Here is a 22,388-nt window from a genome sequence, read left to right on the forward strand (position 1 = left end):
TACATATACAACCATGCAGGTTGTTGTAAACTCTATTCTCTTCCTGTCAGGTGATCCATGTGACCGGGCGAATCCGCTGTCGCCCTGCCATGGTGCCAGGCTCCGCCCGCTCGGTGCGTCGGCCAATGGGCTTGGTGGCCCTTGCGCACACGCTCCCTCCCTCCACGCTGAACGAGGTGCGCATGGAAAGCCAAATGTTTGTCTTCAGGGTCAACATGGACCTGCAGGTCACCTACTGCGAGAACAGGTACAGCTACAGTGACACACAACGACACAACAACACGACAACACACAGGGACAGATGTCTGCACGGGGTGCATATATGGTGGTACTGTGAAGATGTATGTGGTTGTATTCGATTCAGTTAAGATGGTATGCGTTTGTTTGCCTGTGTCTGTGTGTTTACATCATGTGGATAATACCATCGTTGTTCCCTGTAGGATCTCAGAGTACATGGACCTGAGCCCGGCAGAGGTGGTGGGAAACACCTGCTACCACTTCATCCACGTAGAAGACCTGGATAACATCAGACAGAGCCATGAGGACTGTGAGTCACTGCCCACCCTGTGTGTGCGTGTGTGCCTTTTGAACTGCTAACATTTTTGACTAAGTTCATATTTTGCAATCAGCGCCCTCTGCTGCTAAAGCCCTGTAGTTCTATGCCAACTCACTCTACTCTCTCTTCTTTCTCTTTCTCTTCCGCCCCCAGTGTTGAGGAAGGGTCAGGTGGTGACCGGGTACTACCGTTGGCTCCAGAGGAGAGGGGGTTATCTGTGGGTCCAGTCCTGTGCCACCGTCTCCATCAACCACAAAGCCCCCCACGAACGCAACGTCATCTGGGTCAACTACGTCATCAGGTCAGCCCCGTCGCCAGTCAGCCCCATCACTAGTCAACCCCATCGCCAGTCAGCCGTGTCACTAGTCAGCCCCGTCTCCAGTCAGCCCGTCACTAGTCAGCCCCGTCGCCAGTCAGCCCGTCACTAGTCAGCCCCGTCGCCAGTCAGCCCCGTCGCCAGTCAGCCCCGTCACTAGTCAGCCCCGTCGCCAGTCAGCCCGTCACTATCACTAGTCAGCCCCGTCGCCAGTCAGCCCGTCACTATCACTAGGCAGCCCCGTCGCCAGTCAGCCCGTCGCTAGTCAGCCCCGTCGCTAGTCAGCCCCGTCGCTAGTCAGCCCCTTCGCTAGTCAGCCCCTTCGCTAGTCAGCCCCGTCTCCAGTCAGCCCCGTCGCCAGTCAGCCTCGTCGCCAGTCAGCCTCGTCTCCAGTCAGCCCCGTCTCCAGTCATCCCCGTCTCCAGTCAGCCCCGTCTCCAGTCAGCCCCGTCTCCAGTCAGCCCCGTCGCTATTCAGCCCCGTCTCCAGTCAGCCCCGTCGCTATTCAGCCCCGTCTCCAGTCAGCCCCGTCGCTATTCAGCCCCGTCTCCAGTCAGCCCCGTCACTAGTCAGCCCCATCTCCAGTCAGCCCCGTCGCTATTCAGCCCCGTCGCTATTCAGCCCCGTCGCCAGTCAGCCTCGTCGCCAGTCAGCCCCGTCGCTAGTCAGCCCCGTCGCTAGTCAGCCCCGTCTCCAGTCAGCCCCTTCGCTAGTCAGCCCCTTCGCCAGTCAGCCCCGTCGCTAGTCAGCCCCGTCGCTAGTCAGCCCCGTCCCCAGTCAGCCCCGTCCCGTCAGCCCCGTCGCCATTCAGCCTCGTCGCTCTACAGCCCCGTTGCTAGTCAGCCCCGTCGCTAGACAGCCCCGTCTCCAGTCAGCCCCGTCGCTAGTCAGCCCCGTCGCTAGTCAGCCCCGTCTCCAGTCAGCCTCGTCGCTATTCAGCCTCGTCGCTATTCAGCCCCGTCGCTAGTCAGCCCCGTCTCCAGTCAGCCCCGTCGCCAGTCAGCCCCGTCTCCAGTCAGCCCCGTCGCCAGTCAGCCCCGTCGCCAGTCAGCCCGTCGCCATTCAGCCCCGTCGCCAGTCAGCCCCGTCACCAGTCAGCCTCGTCGCTAGTTAGCCCCGTCTCCAGTCAGCCCCGTCTCCAGTCAGCCCCGTCGCTATTCAACCCCGTCTCCAGTCAGCCTCGTCGCTAGTCAGCCCCGTCTCCAGTCAGCCCCGTCCCCAGTCAGCCCCGTCTCCAGTCAGCCCCGTCTCCAGTCAGCCCCGTCGCTAGTCAGCCCCGTCGCTAGTCAGCCCCGTCTCCAGTCAGCCCCGTCACCACAGTAGCAGGTCAAACACAGTGCACAACATGTCCAGCATTATGCTCCTAGACAAGTCGTCCCACTCCTTCAGTCTACCGTAATTTTTATATACTAAACCTTAATGACAGTATATACATTTTATTACAGAATAATGTATAGCTTTGTTCATTTACAACACCGATATGATACAAGTATTCGCACATGGATTCAAGGAAATTCTATATTTTCCTTTGTCTCTGTCTCAGGACCCACAACCCCCCAGCCTCTAAACACACATACGCACTCAAAGACAAACAGACACACATGCACGTACAGAGCAAGAGAGGAGTCAGACAAAAACAAGGGGAACAGGCTGAATTACAATACTAATTGGAGCAGCGCTTTATAATTACAACAAATGGATGTCAGAATGTTGGGTCTGAATGGTGTTTTAGTTAATTAGTGCTGTAATTACAAGAGCTCATTAACTTCTCCAGCAGCAGCCCCCCCTGATCCTGTCTGGGCTCTGTTCTTTACGGGTGTGCTCCTGAGTGGAGCGAGGCTGGCTATGGGAGAGCAGGGGTGGCTGGTGTGTGTGTGTGTGTGTGTGTGTGTGTGTGTGTGTGTGTGTGTGTGTGTGTGTGTGTGTGTACACAAGTGGGGGGGTTGTTGGATACAGCATTGCGGGTTGGGGTAGCTGACGGGGGGGTATTCATGGAGAAGAGGCTGGTTGTTGTTGATAGATGAGGGTAATGGTTAGAAGGAAGTTGATGGGAGACAAAACAAAATACACAATTTAATCTAAGACCATATACGGCTCTCTGTAAAGTACTCACTGCACCCATCTTGCTAAATCAGGAGACATAAACAGTGGTTTGCTGCAACACTAAGAGCTGTAAAAGGTGACTTTATTGTCTTTTATTTACCGTCTCTCCCTCCCTTTCTCTCTCCCTCTCTCTCTCTCAGTCGGACAGAGCTCCCAGACACTCCCCTCGATCTGCTGCAGCTCCCAGAGAGTCTGAGGGCGGAGCGTCTGAAAGCCAGCTCCTCCCCTTCGGAACTCTCGCCACAAGCCCGGGGTAGGGAACCACACAGGCACACACACATGCAATCACTCACACATTTATAGTGTACATTGAATCATTCACACAAACATACTTGATGGGATGGGAGGTAGACTAGTGATTAAGAGCAATGGGCCAGTAATCGAAAGGTCGCTGGTTCGAGACCACTAGGTAAACAATTTGTCAATGCGGCCTTGAGCAAGGCACTTAACTCTAATTGCTCTGGATCAGAGCGTCTGCTAAATGACTAAAACATCAAATGTAATGACACATCCACATTTTTCCTCATGAAAAACATATCTAACTCTTTTCCCCTCCCCAGGTCCACAGCCAATGAAAAGCTCTGTGTGTAAAGGTGACCCTGACTCTAAACTGAGAGAGATCTATAATCCCGGAGTCCAGTCAGGGGACAAGAGGAAGCGTCCACTGCGGTCTGACTCTGAAGGTGCTCTACCGGAAACGCGGCGTCGCCTGGAAGAGTTCCGCCAGAGAGAGGGGAGTGTGTCCGCCTCCTCAGACCTGGGCAGTGAGAGCGAGGGAGAGGAGAGAGCGTGGGAGCAGGGGGGAGACAGCGCGAGGGTCAAACGAGAAGAGGGGCCTTCGAAACGAGGTGGGGAGACCCCAGTGAGGGGCGAGAGGGGTGGCAGGGTGCACAACGGTCGTGCGGTAATCCAGCACCTGAAGAGTGTAGTGTCCTCGCCTCTCTCTGGTCCCCACAACATCAAGACTGAACATGAGGCACTGGCTGCAGGGGGTCGCTGGACACACACACACACCTCCTCACACACACAACCCCCACCCTCACACACCCCCTGCGGCAGCCTGAACGGCGACAGTCCCCCGACCCCTATCCCAGACTCCTCCTCCAGCAGTGAAGCCCCACCCAAAGGTATTTTCACCCCTCCCTCCCCCGCCATGTCTCCTCCCATGTCCGGCTCCTCCCCTCTACCCTTTGAGGAGCGGGGAATGTTGTCTGGAGGCCGGGGGGGCGGGCCTGACTTTGAGCTGTTGCAGAGACTGGCTGCGGGGGGTGCTGCAGGACGGGTGCTCTTCCACCCCCTGACCCTCGGCCCCCAGGGGCCACAGAGCCTGTACGCCCCCAGTACCATCCGCTATGCGCCCCCAGAGCTGCCCCCCTCTCACCCCGGTGCTGAGGGGCTGCGCTCCGACCACCACAAGGGACCTCCAGCCTTCTTCCCCCACCTCCAGAGGCTGGCCGGCCTGCCCTCCTTCAGTGGGTTCTCTGCCTCGGACAATCCCTTCAACCCCTTCTGTATGAACGGACTGAGGGGGGCCACAGGGTCCGAGGAGGACTGAAAGAGAGGAGGGGCTAGAGAGAGACATGGGGGCAGGACATCGGGACATGTGGGGTTGGGAAACTGAACAAAGGACCATTTGCACAGCTTCCATGGGGAGTCAGATGGTGTCCAACACAGGTGACAGGATGGGTGACACTCAAAGTGGACTTTGACACTTGACTTTACCCCACTAGCTGTCCAAGCTTTGTCCCCCTCTCTGCTCTACCATATCCTCTCTCCACTGCTGTTAAATGACTGTGCAGTGTTTCATGTCCCTTTCTTCCACTCAGAAAAGCCATATTGTACATAGAGACAGGACCATACATACCTTCACTACTCCATCCTCAGTATTATACCAACTGTTCCTGAGCCTGTCAGACTGACTTCTGTGTGAATGAAAAAAAGAGAAGGGAAAAAAATGGATGACATTTTTTCACTTGTTTGTGTGGAACACTGAATCATCTCTTAAACAGAGTTAGAAATTATACTCTGACACAATAGTGGAAATATAGAGGTCTGAGCCTATCTCATGGACGCCCAAAATAATATTTTAACACATCTCGGGTTTCCTTCCATAATGTGAACCCCGCTGAAGAGGGTTTGAAGAGGGTTTGGAACACTGAAAGCACAGAGGAGTGAGAGAGTCCCAGATACATTCCATTCCACTCTGAGACTGTTCTGTCTGGGAAAGAAAGGCATGGGAGGGGAACGTACAATACCTCTACTGGCTGGTCACTTTGTAATGTTTTCAGTCTTGTAAAAACTGAAAATGGTCCTACAGAATGAAGTGTTGTGAAAGTTAAAGACGCTGGGCTGTGCTGTGTACGAGATGAAAGCCATATTCCTATTATATTGTCATGTTGTTGTCATAGGGTGAAGTGGGAGAGGTGTAAAAACTATTGTCTTACTAGAGGACATACGTTGGGAAATGCCACAGTTCAATTCAGAAACCCTCAACAAATGTATTAGAAATAAAGGGTTTGGGGAGGGGTGGAATCTTTTTTTTTGTTTTTACAATATTTGTCCCGAGCACTTACTGAAATTTGTTATGAACACATAGCACTTCATCTTTTGAATTTCCTTGTGTGTATTAAGGATTAAATACAAGAGTGGTCAAGATGAATACCATAAACAGACCACAAAATGTAGGGTCATTAAAGAAAGACCACAGGACTTTAATACATGGTCATTAAACGTGTGGGCATTCAAATATGACCGTGGGGATTTAGTACAGTTGGTGGTCAATAAAAAATAACTAACTTTTTTCTCTCAAAGTGAAACATCCATATTAGGTCATTAGAGGTGGGGTGGAAAACAGGGGTCAAATATTCATATATTAAATCATATCAAATATATACATTTTTATACTCATCACCAGAAATTCCATCCAAAATATTGTGAGGTCATAAAAGAAAGACATCCCAAACTGATATTAAAGAGAGATTAAAATGTCCCGATCCTAAATCGCTATCCTGGTCATAAATGAAGCGGTACTGATGGACTGGGTTGGATGTCGGCTGTACAAGGCATTATCTGTCGTACAAGGGAATGTCTGTGCGTCGGTTCTAATTCCACTGGCGCTACTACAATATGACCAGATAAAAACACTAAGCATCACTGTGACTCTAACCCGTTTCTGTTCAAATATTTGTGAATATACACTTCTGATCTTCAAATTAAAATGAACCAATGTATAAAAACTATCATACTGATGACGATAATAAAATATTCCATTAGAGGAGCACAAGAAAGATTTCTGATATCCTTGTTCTAGTATCTGTTCTAGTATCTGTTCTAGTATCTGACTGACTGTCGATAAGAGTGGGCCGAGGTACCGCCTGGCTCGAAAACATGCCTTCAAAATGTATCTTAAGATGTCTTGAAAGGTCTCTTAAGTGTCTCAAGTCGTCTCAACTTCATCTCAAGATGTCACAAGGGGATGGCTGAGTATGTACCGTTCCAGTCAAAAGTTTGGACACACCTACTCATTCAAGGGTTTTTCTTTATTTTGACTATTTCTTTCCATTGTAGAATAATAGTGAAGACATCAAAACTATGAAATAACACATATGGAATCATGTAGTAACCAAAAAAGTGTTTAACAAATCAAAATATATGTTATATTTGAGATTCTTCAAAGTTGCCACCCTTTGCCTTGATGACAGCTTTGCAGACTTTTGGCATTCTCTCAACCAGCTTCATGAAGTAGTTACCTAGAATGCATTTCAATTAACAGGTGTGCCTTGGTAAAGGTTAATTTGTGGAATTTCTTTTCTTCTTAATGCGTTTGAGCCAATCAGTTGTGTTGTGACAAGGTAGGTGTAGAATACAGAAGATAGCCCTATTTGGTAAAAGACCAAGTCCATATTATGGCAAGAACAGATCAAATAAGCAAGGAGAAACAACAGTCCATCATTACTTTGACATGAAGAACTTTGTTTCTTCAAGTGCAGTCGCAAAAACCATCAAGCACTATGATGAAACTGGCTCTCATGAGTACCGCCACAGGAAAGGAAGACCCAGAGTTACCTCTGCTGCAGAGAATAATTTCATTAGAGTTACCAGCCTCAGAAACTGCATCCCAAATAAATGCTTCACAGAGTTCAAGTAACATACACATCTCAACATCAACTGTTCAGAGGAGACTTCGTCTTCATGGTCGAATTGCTGCAAAGAAACAACTACTAAATGACACCAATAAGAAGAGTCTTGCTTGGGCCAAGAAACACGAGCAATGGACATTAGACTGGTGGAAATCTGTCCTTTGGTCTCACGAGTCCAAATGTGAGATTTTTGGTTCCAACCACCGTGCCTTTGTGAGACGCAGAGTAGGGGAACGGATGATCTCCGCATGTGTGGTTCCCACCAGGAGGTGTGATGGTGCTTTGCTGGTGACACTGTCAGGGATTTATTTAGAATTCAAGGCACACTTAACCAGCATGGCTACCACAGCATTCTGAAGCGATACGCCATCCCATCTGGTTTGCGCTTAGTAGGACTATCATTTGTTTCTCAACAGGATAATTATCCAACACACCTCCAGGCTGTGTAAGGGCTATTTGACCAACAAGCAGAGTGATGGAGTGCTGCATCAGATGACCTGGCCTCCACAATCACCCGACCTCAACCCAATTGAGATGGTTTGGGATGAGGTGGACCGCAGAGTGAAGGAAAAGCAGCCAACAATTGCTCAGCAAATATGGGAACTCCTTCAAGACTGTTGGAAAAGCATTCCAGGTGAAGCATGTTGAGAGAATGCCAAGCGTGTGCAAAGCTATCATCAAGGCAAAGGGTGGCAACTTTGAAGAATCTAAAATCTATTTGTTTAACACTTTTTTGGTTACTACATGATTCCATATGTGTTATTTCATAGTTTTGATGTCTTCACTATTATTCTACAATGTAGAAAATTGTACAAATAAAGAAAAACCCTTGAATGAGTAGGTGTGTCCAAACTTTTGACTGGTACTGTACACCTGCCCACACAACAATATTAATGAAAAAGTACCTGATGTAATATCCATCATCCAAATTGGTCCCTGTGGACCAGGTTTGAGTGTCCATGGCCTGATGTGGTGCAGATGGAACATGCCCATTAGACAGTATATATCCAGGTTTATGAGCCAAAGCTCTCTAAGTAATAGCTCGGAAGATATAGACAAAGGGTGTGTGTGTGTGCACGTGCATGTGTGTGACTGAGGAAGTGTTTGTGTGTGTGAGTGCGTGTCTGTCTGCCTGAGGCCGTGTGTATGCATAGAGTGTGTTGTTTGAATGGCCGGTGTATCTGTGTGTGCGTATGCGAGCGTGTGTGTGTTACCGAGGGGTCGTACGTGCGTATGTTCCAGAGCGGGTGTTGTGTTGTTCCAGGCAGCCCTAGGGAGGGGCTCTGACATTGAAGACGGGTTAAATCTTGTTTTACATTCAAGTGGCAGGCCCCAGTTCATTAGAGTGAGGATCATTCCTCCTCAAGACCAAAGGAAGTGCATACTAAACAAGAGCAGTTGTTGGGGAGAACATTTGAGTGTACGTGCGTGTGTCTGCCGTGTGTGTTTATGTGCACGTCTGCTGTGTGCGTGTGCGTGTGTGTGTGTGTGTGTGTGTGTGTGTGTGTGTGTGTGTGTGTGTGTGTGTAAAGAGAGTTCAGAAATGACCTCAGGTTCCTCTATCTCTTCTTTTCTCAGGTGTGAGTTCTTCAGCTGATAGCCTGTTCCATGGTGGGTGTAAAGGTGTGTCTCTACATCTCAGATAGGGACTGTGGGTTTGTGGGGACATGGGCGTCTCTCCTCAACTCTATGCCCTGGCTGTCTGTCTGTCAGGGACTTTGAAGGCTTACAGTGCATTCGGAAAGTATTCACAACCCTTGACTTTTTCCACATTTTGTTACGTTACAGCCTTATTCTAAAATGGATGAAATATTTTTTTTTCTCTCATCAATCTACACACAATACCCCATAATGACAAAGCAAACATTTAAATATCACATTTATGTAAGTACTCAGACCCTTTACTCAGTACTTTCTTGATGCACTTTTGGCAGTGATTACAGCTTCTTGGGTATGCTTGGCACACCTGTGTTTGGGGAGTTTGTCCCATTCTTCTCTGCATATGCTCTCAAGCTCTGTCAGGTCTCTCCAGAGATGTTCGATCGGGTTCAAGTCCGGGCTCTGGCTGGGCCACTCAAGGACATTCAGAGACTAGTCCTGAAGCCATGGGATGGTGCCAGGTTTCCTCCAGATGTGATGTTGGCATTCAGGCCAAATAGTTCAATCTTGGTTTCATCAGACCAGAGAATCTTGTTTCTCATGGTCTGAGAGTCCTTTAGGTGCCTTTCGGCAAACTCCAAGCGGGCTGTCCTGTGCCTTTTACTGAGGAGTGGCTTCCGTCTGACCACTCTATAATAAAGGCCTGATTGGTGGAGTGCTGCAGAAATATTTATCCTTCTGGAAGGTTATCCCATTTCCACAGAGGTACTCTGGAGCTCTTCGGGTTCTTGGACACCTCCCTGACCAAGGCCATTCTCTCCCGATTGCTCAGTTTGGCCGGAAAGCCAGCTTTAGGAAGAGTCTTGGTGTTTCCAAACTTCTTCCATTTAAGAATGATGGAGGCCACTGTGTTCTTGGGGACCTTCAATACTGCAGACATGTTTTGGTACCCTTCCCCAGATCTGTGCCTCGACACAATCCTGTCTCGAAGCTCTACGGACAATTCCTTCGACCTCATGGCTTGGTTTTTGCTCTGACATGTACCGTCAACTGTGGGACTTTATATAGACAGGTGTGTGCCTTTCCAAATCATATCCAATCAATTGAATTTACGACAGGTGGACTCCAATCAAGTTGCAAAAACATCTGAAGGATGATTAATGGAAACAGGAAGCACCTGAGCTTAATTTCGAGTCTCATAGCAAAGGGTATGAATATTTACAGTACCAGTCAAAAGTTTGGAGACACCTACTCATTCAAGGGTTTTTCTTCATTTTTACTGTTTTCTACATTGCAGAATAATAATGAAAATATCAAAACTATGAAAGTGTTAAACAAATCAAAATATATTTTATATTTCAGATTCTTCAAATTAGCCAGCCTTGATCACAGCTTTGCACACTCTTGGCACTCTCTCATCCAGCTTCATGAGGTAGTCACCTGGAATGCATTTCAAATAACAGGTGTGCCTTGTTAAAAGTTAATTTGTGGAATTTCTTTCCTTAATGCTTTTGAGCCAATCAGTTGTGTTGTGACAAGGTAGGGGGGTATACAGAAGATAGCCCTATTTGGTAAAAGACGAAGTCCATATTATGGCAAGAACATCTCAAATAATCAAAGAGAAACAACAGTCCATCATTACTTTAAGACATGAAGGTCAGTCAATCTGGAAAATTTCAAGAATTTTGAAAGTTTCTTCAAGTGCTTTCGCAAAAACCATCAAGCGCTATGATGAAACTGGCTCTCACGAGGAATGCCACAGGAAATGAAGACCCAGAGTTACCTCTGCTGCAGAGGTTAAGTTCATTAGAGTTACCAGCCTCAGAAACTGGCAATTAACGGTACCTCAGATTGCAGCCCAAATATATGCTTCACAGAGTTCAAATAACAGACACATCTCAACATCAACTGTTCAGAGGAGACTGTGTGAATCAGGCCTTCATGGTCGAATTGCTGCAAAGAAACCACTACTAAAGGACACCAATAAGAAGAAGATACTTGCTTGGGCCAAGAAACACGAGCAATGGACATTAGACCAATGGAACTATGTCCATTGGTCTGGTGAGTCCAAATTTGAGATTTTTGGTTCCAACCGCTGTGTCTTTGTGAGACACCGAGCAGGTGAATGGATGATCTCCGCATGTGTGGTTCCCACTGTGAAGCATGGAGGTGGAGGTGTGATGGTGCTTTGCTGGTGACACTGTGATTTATTTTGAATTCAAGGCACTCTTAACCAGCATGGCTACCACAGCATTCTGCAGCGATACACCATCCCATTTGGTTTGCGCTTAGTGGGACTGTCATTTGTTTTTCAACTGGACAATGGCCCAACACACCTCCAGGCTGTGTAAGGGCTATTTTACCAAGAAGGAGAGATATGGAGTGCTGCATCAGATGACCTGGCCTCCACAATCACCCGACCTCAACCCAATTGAGATGTTTTCAGATACGTAGGACCGCAGAGTGAAGGAAAAACAGCCAACAAGTGCTCAGAATATGTGGGAACTCATTCAAGACTGTTGGAAAAGCATTCCAGGTGAAGCTGGTTGAGAGAATTCCAAGAGTGTGCAAAGCTGTCATCAAGGCAAAAGGTGGCTACTTTGAAGAATCTAAAATTAAAAATCTATTTGTTTAAAAAACATTTGTTACTACATGATTCCATGTGTGTTATTTCATAGTTTGATGTCTTCACTATTATTCGTCGTTGTTGGTAATCAAGCCTACCACTGTAGTGTTGTCTGCAAACTTGATGATTGAGTTGGAGGTGTGCATGGCCACGCAGTCATGGGTGAACAAGGAGTACAGGAGAGAGCTGAGAACGCACCCTTGTGGGGCCACCCAGTGTTGAGGATGTTGTTTCCTACCCTCACTACCTGGGGGCGGCCCGTCAAAGTCCAGGATCCAGTTACACAGGGCGGGGTCGAGACCCAGGGTCTCGAGCTTAGTGATGAGTTTGGAGGGTACTATGGTGTTAAATGCTGAGCTGTAATCGATGAACAGCATTCTTACATACGTATTCCTCTTGTCCAGATGGGTTAGGGCAGTGTGCAGCGTGATTGCGATTGAGTCGTCTGTGGATCTATTGGGGTGGTAAGCAAATTAGAGTGGGTCTAGTGTGTCAGGTAGGGTGGAAGTGATATGATCCTTGACTAGTCTCTCAAAGCACTTCATGATGACGGAAGTGAGTGCTACGGGGCGATAGTCGTTTATCTCAGTTACCATAGCTTTCTTGGGAACAGGAACAATGGTGGCCCTCTTGAAGCATGTGGGGACAGCAGACTGGGATAGGGAATGATTGAATATGTCCGTAAACACACCAGCCAGCTGGTCTGCGCATGCTCTGAGGACGCGGCTAAGGATGCCGTCTGGGCCGGCAGCCTTGCGAGGGTTAACACATTTAAATGTCTTACTCACGTTGGCCGTGACGGGGCTGGTTTTCTTTTTGTAATCCGTGATTGACTGTAGACCCGGCCAAATACGTCTTGTGTCTGAGCCGTTGAATTGCGACTCTACTTTGTCTCTATACTGACGCTTAGCTTGTTTGATTGCCTTGCGGATGGAATAACTGTTTGTATTCGGTCATGTTTCCGGCCGCCTTGCCATAATTAAAAGCAGTTGTACACGCTTTCAGTATTGCGCGAATGCTGCCATCAATCCACGGTTTCTGAAGGTTTTAATAGTCACCGTGGGTACAACATCACCGATGCACTTGCTAATATATTCTCTCAACCAAACTCGCTCACTTGCTAATAAACTCGCTCTGAGGCTATCCGGAACATATCCCAGTCCACGTGATCGAAGCAATCTTGAAGTGTGAAATCCGATTGGTCGGACCAGCGTTAAACAGACCTGAGCACGGGCGTTTCCTGTTTTAGTTTCTGTCTATATGGGAGCAACAAAATGGAGTCATGGTCAGATTTGCCAAAAGGAGGGTGAGGGAGAGCTTTGTATGCGTCGCGGAAGTTAGAGTAGCAATGATCCAGAATGCTGCCAGCCCAGGTCGCGAATTCAATATGCTGATCAAATTTGTTTTCAGATTAGCTTTGTTAAAATCCCCAGCTACAATAAATGCAGCCTCAGGATATATGGTTTCCAGTTTACAGAGTCCAATGAAGTTATTTTCGCTTTGTCATTATGGGGTATTGTGTGTAGATTGAGGGAAACATTTTATTTAATCATTTTTAGAACAAGGCTGTAAAATTTGAAAAAGTCAAGGAGTTTAAATACCTCCCGAATGCTCTGTTATCTCAGCCCCTGAATGGAAGGGCAGTCTCTAGGGAAATACCTTTGCACATGGGCCTGCCACTGAAACTGAAAACATTAGGGGAAATATTTGAGTGAGAACTGAAGGTTCCTTTACATCCCCTCTCCTCCCTCCATCCTATCCCCAACTACACCACCCGTACCACCTCTCCTTTACACTATTAACCCTCCTCCTTCAATCTCTCCATCCCCATCCACACCGCCTGTTCCACTCAGTCTTTCACTGCTGCAGCCCCATCCCTCTCCCCTCCTCTATTCTGTCCAGATTGTGAGGGGAGGGTAATATGCTCATCTATAACCTGCCATGGTGCCGTGAGGTGGGTTGGTGATGGGTGTTGTGAGTCAGTCCATGGTCCGGGTGTTTGTCAGTGTGGGCGCGTGTTGCTGGGTAGCCATGCCCTTTAGACGCGCCAGGCCCCAGGAGCCGCCTGCATGCCAAACAGAGCCGCCTGCGCAGTCAGACGCACCCGAGGAGGAGGGGATGGGGGGGGGGGGGGCAGGATGCAGCACCCAGACACACCCTGCATGAGAAACAAACTGCGCCAAAACGCCTGGGTTGGAGTGGTGGGGGGGTGGAGAGAGAGAGAGAGAGAGAGAGAGGGAAAGAGGAGAGGGATGGTTAGTAAGATGCACTGGAGTTTACCTGAGTGACACAGACTGATATAGAGAGAGAAAAAGTGGGATTAATCGAAAAAGCGGATGGGCATCTGACCTCAGGACAGAGAGGAGTCTCAGCAGCTCATGCCTCGACCCAAACCTTCTCACCTCTCCAGTGAATCAATCGATGGATGAGAGAGATAACCCACACCTGGGCAGTAACCTATTAAGTGATCACTATCATCACCCTCCCTGTGTTATCCAGACAGCACTGAGGTGCTGCTCTGTGTGTAGTGTACCCAGAGAGGAGGATGGAGGAATACATGGCATCAATGCTTGGTTGAGTGAAACGAACGACAACACGATTTTAAATGAAGGGAATGTCAGCCATTTTGATTTCATATTCTCACTCCATTTCTATGGTGTCACATCTAGATAAGCCTACATTTGATTGTGCAAAATTCTGATCTCTTTAAAAGGTGTTATAATTTCACAGCAATTTAGATGGTACAATGATTCCCTACTCTATTCAGTGCTTGTTTTCGCACATAAACTGAAATTGAGCGAACAGTGTAGAATTTTATCAACCAAGGAAATTACAGAGCGATTTCCACTATATAACGCAGCCACAAAGTCAGAACAGCTTCCCCATTTTGACAACAGATGCCGCTCCGGAGGGAGTAATCAATAGGCGAATATCACAGCCAATCACAATACCGGTGGGTAAGTAATATTGTGAAAAACAATCATTCCACTATTAGCGCAAAATATATTATGGACATTTCCTGAAATTACAATGCAAAAATTCAAGAAATCCTGCAAAGCACCTTTAAGTATTGACCACAAACATACATTAGTCTTTTCACGTAGGGGTCAAACACACAACACCAGTTTGATTTTGTAACTGTGTTTATGTACATATTCATACATAAAGTCTAATGATATACAGTAAGTTGTACTGAAGGCCATGCAGAAATCAAATACATCACACTGCAACTCCATACAGATTATCTCTGACCCAGTGACTAACTTGCCTCGTTCCACCATCCAGGTCTCGCATGCTAATGTTCTGTAGCGCAGCGGTCAGGTCAGGATGGTGGATCAGGCTAGAGGCTAACCATACCTACAGTGCATTCGGAAAGTATTCAAACTTGTTGACTTTTTCCACATTTTGTTACGTTACAGCCTGATTCTAAAATGGATACATGCTAACATTTCCTTGTCAATCTACACATAATATAACACAAAAACAGTTAAAAAATGTTTTGCAATGTATAAAAACTGAAAACAATTATTTTCGTAAGTATTCAGACCCATTGCTACTAGACTCAAAATTGAGCTCAGGTGCATCCTGTTCCCATTGATCATCCTTGAGATGTTTCTACAACTTGGAGTCCACCTGTGGTAAATTAAATTGATTGGACATGATTTAGAAAGGCACACACATGTCTATATAAAGGTCCCACAGTTGACAGTGCATGTCAGAGCAAAAACCAAGCCATGAAGTCGAAGGAATTGTCCATAGAGCTTTGAGACAGGATTGTGTCGAGGAAAAGATCTGGGAAAAGGTACCAAAAAAATTGTCTGCAGCATTGAAAGTCCCCAAAAACACAGTAGCCTCCATCGTTCTTAAATGTAAGAAGTTTCGAACCACCAAGAGTCTTCCTAGAGCTGGTCATCCGGCCAAACTGAGCAATCGGGGGAGAAGGGCCTTGGTCAGGGAGGTGACCAAGAACCCGATGATCACTCTGACAGAGCTCCTCTGTGGAGATGGGAGAACCTTCCAGAAGGACAACCATCTCACTCTACCAATCAGGCCTTTATGGTAGAGTGGCCAGACGGAAGCCACTCCTCAGTAAAAGGTACATGACAGCCCACTTGGAGTTTGCCAAAAGGCACCTAAAGGACTCTCAAACCATGACAAACAAGATTTTCTCGCCTGATGAAACCAAGATTGAACTCTTTGGCCTGAATGCCAAGTGTCACATCTGGAGGAAACCTGGCACCATCCCTACGATGAAGCATGGTGGTGGCAGCATCATGCTGTGGGGATGTTTTTCAGCGGCAGGGACTGGGAGACTAGTCAGGATCGACAGAAAGATGAACAGAGCAAACTAGAGAGAGATCCTTGATGAAAACCTGCTCCAGAGCAATCAGGACCTCAGACTGGGGCAAAGGTTCCAACAGGAGAATGACCCTAAGCACACAGCCAGGACAATGCAGGAGTGGCTTCGGGACAAGTCTCCGAATGTCCTTGAGTGGCACCGCCAGAGCCTGGATCTAACATCTCGGGCGAGACCTGAAAATAGCTGTGCAGTGACGCTCCCCATCCAACCTGACAGAGCTTGAGGATCTGCAGAGAAGAATGAGAAACTCCCCAAAAACAGGTTTGCCAAGCTTATAGCGTCATACCCAAGAATACTTGATGCTGTAATCGCTGCCAAAGGTGGTTAAAAAAAAATTTAATCAATTTTAGAATAAGGCTATAATGTAACAAAATGTGGGAAAAAAGGGGTCTGAATACTTTCCGAATGCACTGTAAATGTACTCCATCATCTCACACAAACACACGGGTTATACAAATATTATAGCTTCTCACTAAAATCTCTCCAAAAGGTTCATGGTGGTATTTTGATTAAGTTGTGGCTCCAGCTTTCAATCCTCGACTGAGTAAAGGTATGAAATAACGTTACTTTACAGTTAAACTACTCTATAGAAATCGACTATCAAGATAGCATTGAACATGTTTAAATTAAATATTATAACTTATAGCACTTTGCCATGTTTTTTTTTTTTTTGTCATTTGCTTTGTGACAAAACTATATGAATCACAAAACCCTTTGGAAAAAAACATAAGTCAAAGCCTTTAAAATAAACTTTGCAATCTAAAATAACAGAACACAGAAGAAAAACCCACAGACTTTTACACACAGAGAAAATCGATTACACAAGGATAGACCATTGCTAATTACTTACCTATAGTATTTATACCCTATATCGCAAATTCACATATGGCTAGTTCATCCATTCAACACCGCAACATGGACTACATCTCATTATACATCACCAGCATGGATTACTACAGAGAATCCAAGTAGTCCTTTATATTCTACATCACCAGCATGGATTACTACAGAGAATCCAAGTAGTCCTTTATATTCTACATCACCAGCATGGATTACTACAGAGAATCCAAGTAGTCCTTTATATTCTACATCACCAGCATGGATTACTACAGAGAATCCAAGTAGTCCTTTATATTCTACATCACCAGCATGGATTACTACAGAGAATCCAAGTAGTCCTTTATATTCTACATCACCAGCATGGATTACTACAGAGAATCCAAGTAGTCCTTTATATTCTACATCACCAGCATGGATTACTACAGAGAATCCAAGTAGTCCTTTGTATAAATATAGAATAAACTGATTAAAAAAATTACATCAATCAAAACCATATTTAGGTGAACACAGCATGAGTTGGCTCAGAGTATGGCTTAGGAATTGTACAGGGCACTTTGATTCATAAAGTAAACATTACCAGGAGTAAATATACTCAAACCAGGCACTCTCACAGAGTGTGTGTGCAAAATAAAACTAAATTAAAATAATCTAACATTGATATTATGAATTTGAATGTCATACACACTTCCTCTCAGTCCTCTCTCTGTCTCACTCACACACACACCTCGTCACCTTTGCCACTCACACTCTCTACTTGTCTTGGCCTTTGTTGCTGCCGTGGTGCCTGTTGCCATGCGAGTGGTTGCCGCGGTCCCGACAGTCTGGGCACTCCGCTCCGTCATCGTCCTCGTCCTCCTCATGTATAATCTCCACCTCCAGGCGTCCGATGTAGAGAGATACCGCACACAGCCAGAAGAGGGCGATGCTGCTCACCACGGCAACGTTCAGCAGCACCGCTGGCAGGGAGAGAAGCATCATCCTCCTCAGCGAAAACAGGCTGCCCACGTAGGACGCCCCGCCGAACGATACACACACACCACCCAGGATGAAGAAGGCTGGGGGTGGGGGGAGAGCGAGAGAGAGAGAGGTGGAAAGACTGATGACCTAAAGAAGTAACTTGTGTTTATAATGGGTGTGTTTCAGTAACCTTAAGTTTTTTTCCCCTCATAATTAAGCTTTTCTCCAATAGAATAGAACCACACTCCTGGCCCTCCTAGTCTCCTTACCATATCCTGCCTCTCGTCCCACATCACTCTGGACGAAAGCGATGACCCCGATCCCGGTGGCCAGGAGTCCGTTCCGAAACCAAGACAGGAACCCTAGAACAGAACAACACGGAGCTTACAGCCCAGTCTGAAAACAACCCCTCACCTCTTTCTCTAACCCTACCAGTGTTTGCAGTCAGGAGCTTTTCCCAGATTGCTCATGTTTCTGGATTCAGATGTGTAAAACACATAGCCTACTAATGCATGTAAATCTTATTTCACTACAATAACTGGTCTAACTGGGCCAACAGGAATTCTAGCAAAATGCATAGCAAAGTAATTCAATAAATAGTCTACGTCTTTCAACCTCTTCCTAATCTAAATGTGCAGTTACCAGTTTCGTGGGACTTTTTCAGCATCTGCAGAGCAAAACAAAAATACCAGTGATTTAGAAAGGTGGTTCATGTCAGCACGCACAGATAATTTCTCTAATGCAGGAGTATAATCAAGTCATTTGGAAAAGCAAAAAGGTGAATCAAGTCGAACATGATTTCCTAGAATGGCAAGACTTTACTCTCACTTTCAACTTACCAAGGCATCCGCCTTATCGAGTTCTGTCAGATGATACTCTGGCATCCGAGCCTTGCCCCATGGCCCCTTCTCAGCCACCCATTTCCGCGAAGACCCGTGGACTCTCCTCACCGGCAGTCCCCCGAGGTACTGAGGTCTGACGTGCTTCACAACCCAGGCGAACCGATTTACAATCCGCGGCAGCTGTCTGCGCGTAAACCAACTCAAGGCAGCCATAGCTCGCTAAAAACACAACACGACCTTTGCACGCCCTGTGAACCTTCACACTGCAAACGACACACGGAAGGAGGCGGTGTCCCCGTGCAAACATATTATTGTAGCGCCGTCCAGCGTTTGTTATTGTAAAATAAACCGTGACATATTCTTCCTTTATGACATGTGTATTTTATTTTGTAAATGTTTAACGTAGGCTGTTTCTCCTTGACTACCAGATTTCCTCTCTAGGCGCATCCTGTTAACCTTCTACTTTACAAGCACCTTGTGTTTAGCGCATTTAGCCACCAGAGGGCATCGCTAGACTACAACATGGATTCCATTATCATAGGGCCAACTAAACAGTTTTAGGGTTTGAAATTGTTTGTGTGTCATGGTTTCTCCTAGGACCCTAATTAGTGGGGAACATGTAAAAGGTATAAAAACAACCCTTGGACACGGTGAAGCTTTTTCCAGAAGGTTCAGTGTAGAGTCTGTGCTGCTTTATTGCTGTGCCCGGCTGTTACGCACATGTGGGCAACCATTTTGGGGACCATGCATTCTGATTGAGACGAAATGTGGTCAATTGTAGTGAGAAGTTATGTGTTGAATTTGGTTATCAGTGTTTTTTGTTTAACAACATTTCCAATGTTTTTGTAAAGTTATGCCTCTACGGTAATGCTTTTTAGTTTCTAGTTGGTTTGTGTTTGGATAGGCTTTATAAATGTGCTTAGAATCTCTGACTCTAAATATGTTACAGAAGTGTTGATGTTAGGGGTGTGAATGTTCTGCATTTGAACCTATGCAAGGCCGTGTAAAGTGCCTTCAGAAAGTATTCACACCCCTTGTTCCACATTTTGTTTTGTTACAGCCTGGATTTAAACTTGATTAAATGTAGATTTTTTTTTGTCACTGGTCTACACACAATACCCCATAATGTCAGTATTTTTATTTATTTTTTACAAATGAATTAAAGATGAAAAGCCAAAATGTCTTGAGTCAATACATATTCAGTCCCTTTGTTATGGCAAGCCTAAATAAGTCCAGGAGTAATAATTTGCTTACATCACATAAATTGCATGGACTCACTCTACGTGCCATAAGTTTTTAACATGATTTTTGAGTGACTACCTCATCTCTGTACCCCACACATACATTATCTGTAAGGTCCCTCAGTCGAGCAGTACATTTCAAACAGACTCAAGCACAAAGACCATGGAGGTTTTCCAATGCCTCGCAAGGGCAACTATTGGTAGATGTAAAAAAAAATTAAAAAGACATTGAATATCCCTTTGAGCATGGTGATGTTATTAATTACACTTTGGATGGTGTATCAATACACCCAGTCACTACAAAGACAAAGGTATCCTTCATAACTCAGTTGCCGGAAAGGAAGGAAACCTTTCAGAGATTTAACCATGAGGCCAATGGTGACTTTAAAACAGTTACAACATTGTAGTTACTCCACAATACTAACCAAAATGACAGTGCAAGGAAGGAAACATGTACAGAATACAAATATTCCAAAACATGCATCCTGTTTGCAATAATGCACTAAAGTAAAAGTGCAAAAAAGAAATTAACTTCATGTCCTGAATACAAAGCGTTATGTATGTATTTTAAAGCATGGTGGTGGCTGCATCATGTTATGGGTATGCTTGTTATCGGCAAGTACTAAGGACTTTTTTAAAGATAAAAAGAAACTGAATAGAGTTAAGCACAGGCAAAGTCCTAGAGGAAAACCCGGTTCAATCTGCTTTCCACCAGATACTGGGAGACAAATTCACCTTTCAGCAGGACAATAACCTATAACACAAGGTCAAATATACACTGGAGTTGCTTACCAAGACAACATTGAATGTTCCTAAGTGACCTAGTTACAGTTTCGACTTAAATTGTCTTGAAAATCTATGGCAAGACTTGAAGATGTCTGTCTAGCAATGGTCAAAATCAACTTGACAGAGCTTGAAGATTAAAAAAATATAAATAATGTGTAAATATTGTACAATCCAGGTGTGCAAAGATCTTAGAGACTTATCCAGAAAGACTCACAGCTGTAATCGCTGCCAAAGGTAATTTGGGGTCGAATACTTATCTAATCAAGATATATTTGTTTTATTAAAAACATTTTTTTTTACAATTGCTAGAATTTTTCTTCCACTTTGACATTACATAGTATTTTGGGTAGATTGTTGAAAAAAAAGAGGATTAAATAAATGTTTCTCTCTCTTTGTAACACAACATTGTTTTTGAAAAAGTAAAGGGGTGTGAATACTTTCTGAAGGCACTGTATGTGTCAATGACTGTGTAGCTTACAGCTGCTTTTGGATGTGTGTGTGCATGCATGTGTGACTGGTCACTGTAGGAGAAGTGGGGGACCTCTTCCTGTCGGTCTCTCTGTGCGGTGGGCCCTTTGTCTCCCTGCAGTCCTTGGGGACACCGACCGACCATGCCCGCCCTACCTGACAATTGTTTAGCGTGAGGAGCACGGGGAGGCAGATGGGGGTTCTCAGGAACAAGGGTGTGTGTGTGTGTGTGTTTGTTAACAAGGGGCTTTCAGGAAGGCCAACAACCCTTTGATGTGATGAGCAGCTGACACTCTGGTCTCAGTCACGCCACCCTACTACTGACCATGCTGGACACACACACACACACACACACACCAGTTTTAAGATCAGTTTTAGTGTTTACCTGAATAATGTGCAGGGCTAGGGACTGGAGGAAATCTGATTAGAAACCAAAAGTAATGGAATGAACATATGAAGTAGGTGAAAGCTTTAGGTGGGAGAACCTCTTTAGTTGAAGTCAATGGCAGAAGTGTGCTCCAGTACAGAACATACCTAGACCTCTCAGCAGTCAATATCCTGGGTTAGACTAAATAGGTGTCCTGTGTGGCTCACTTGGTAGAGCATGGCACTTGCAATGCCAGGGTTGTGGCTTTCGATTCCCATGGAGGACTAGTATTAAAAAATGTCCTTACTACTGTAAATCGCTCTGGATTAGAGCAACTGCTAAATTCTGTAAATGAGAAGATGCCAGGGTTTTAATTTATTCTGATCACACTTTTAAAATGTAAATGCTTTTATACTGTGATAATTGAAGGGCAATACACCACGGTATTATTCCAACAGGAACAGTCCATTCAACAAGGCAGCCTACTGGTCTGGATGTCTGGGACCATATCCACAAAGCACCTCAGAGTAGGAGTGCTGATCTAGGATCATATTAATGAGATTATAAACTGATCTTAAAGGCTAAACTGATCCTAGATCAGCACTCCTACTCTGAGACGCTTTGGGAGATGGGGCCCTGAACACTGTGCAGTTGTGGTTATCAGAAGAAGTGCTTGTGTGGTGACTATATACTTCTGGACTGGCTCCAGGCGTGAGCAGAAAAATAAGTGGATGTGAATGAAGTTTCTTTCCAGACGAGAAGTGAGAGGCACTAGGACCATTTGTGTGCATTTGTGTGGCTGTGTTAATCTTTCAAATTATGTGTGGGTGTGTGTGTGTCTCTCTCCGTGTGTGCATCTTTGTGTGTGTGTGAATGGATTTATGTTGGCACATACTGTAGCAGCCGTGTTGGTAGATACGTGATATGGTTACGTAAAGGGGGCTGAGGCTATGAGCATCGGGGTTATGAAAAGAGGTACTAGAGACGAGCAGGAATGGGGTTAGTATATGGGGAGGGGCAGATTAAGGGGATCTCATAGACTACGTCCCAAATGGCACACTATTCCCTTTGTGCACTACTGGTCAAAAATAGTGCACTGTATAGGGAATAGGGTGTCATTTGGAATGGAACCCTAGAGTTCATTCCGTTCTTCAAAACAATGTGTGATTACAATGTGTGACCACATTG

The 22,388-nt window shown here is 45.8% G+C and overlaps 2 protein-coding genes across 4 annotated transcripts in view; one reads left to right on the top strand and one right to left on the bottom strand.

Moving 5' to 3' along the window:
- Nucleotides 1-6,264, top strand: part of npas1 (neuronal PAS domain protein 1) — a 58,993-nt gene extending 52,729 nt beyond the window's left edge. For all 3 annotated transcript variants that reach the window (XM_045703543.2, XM_045703547.2, XM_045703544.2), the window contains 5 exons: nt 51-247; nt 441-547; nt 710-857; nt 3,116-3,228; nt 3,536-6,264. In XM_045703543.2, the coding sequence (XP_045559499.1) occupies nt 51-247; nt 441-547; nt 710-857; nt 3,116-3,228; nt 3,536-4,530 (1,560 nt within the window). In that variant the 3' untranslated portion in view covers nt 4,531-6,264. The remainder of the gene's footprint in view (nt 1-50; nt 248-440; nt 548-709; nt 858-3,115; nt 3,229-3,535) is intronic.
- Nucleotides 6,265-14,464: 8,200 nt separating this feature from the next.
- On the bottom strand, nt 14,465-18,617 carry tmem160 (transmembrane protein 160). Its single transcript, XM_045703548.2, has 4 exons — nt 18,336-18,617; nt 18,139-18,163; nt 17,766-17,858; nt 14,465-17,594 (listed from the first exon to the last, which is right to left on the bottom strand). Exons 1-4 carry the CDS (start codon nt 18,549-18,551, stop codon nt 17,290-17,292), a joined length of 639 nt encoding a protein of 212 aa, XP_045559504.1. The 5' UTR covers nt 18,552-18,617; the 3' UTR covers nt 14,465-17,289.
- Nucleotides 18,618-22,388: the final 3,771 nt, after the last annotated feature.

The sequence above is a fragment of the Salmo salar genome, chromosome 20 (genome assembly GCF_965601325.2).
Source record: "Salmo salar chromosome 20, fSalSal1, whole genome shotgun sequence".
Lineage (NCBI taxonomy): Eukaryota > Metazoa > Chordata > Actinopteri > Salmoniformes > Salmonidae > Salmo > Salmo salar.

Excerpts from the sequence above, each read along its gene's own strand:
- tmem160 (XM_045703548.2), bottom strand. The coding sequence starts at position 18,551 with ATGGCTGCCTTGAGTTGGTTTACGCGCAGACAGCTGCCGCGGATTGTA. Across the intron at positions 18,164-18,335 it reads TCGATAAGGCGGATGCCTTG|ATGCTGAAAAAGTCCCACGA; the intron begins GTAAGTTGAAAG and ends TTTGCTCTGCAG. Across the intron at positions 17,859-18,138 it reads GAAAAAGTCCCACGAAACTG|GGTTCCTGTCTTGGTTTCGG; the intron begins GTAACTGCACAT and ends GTTCTGTTCTAG.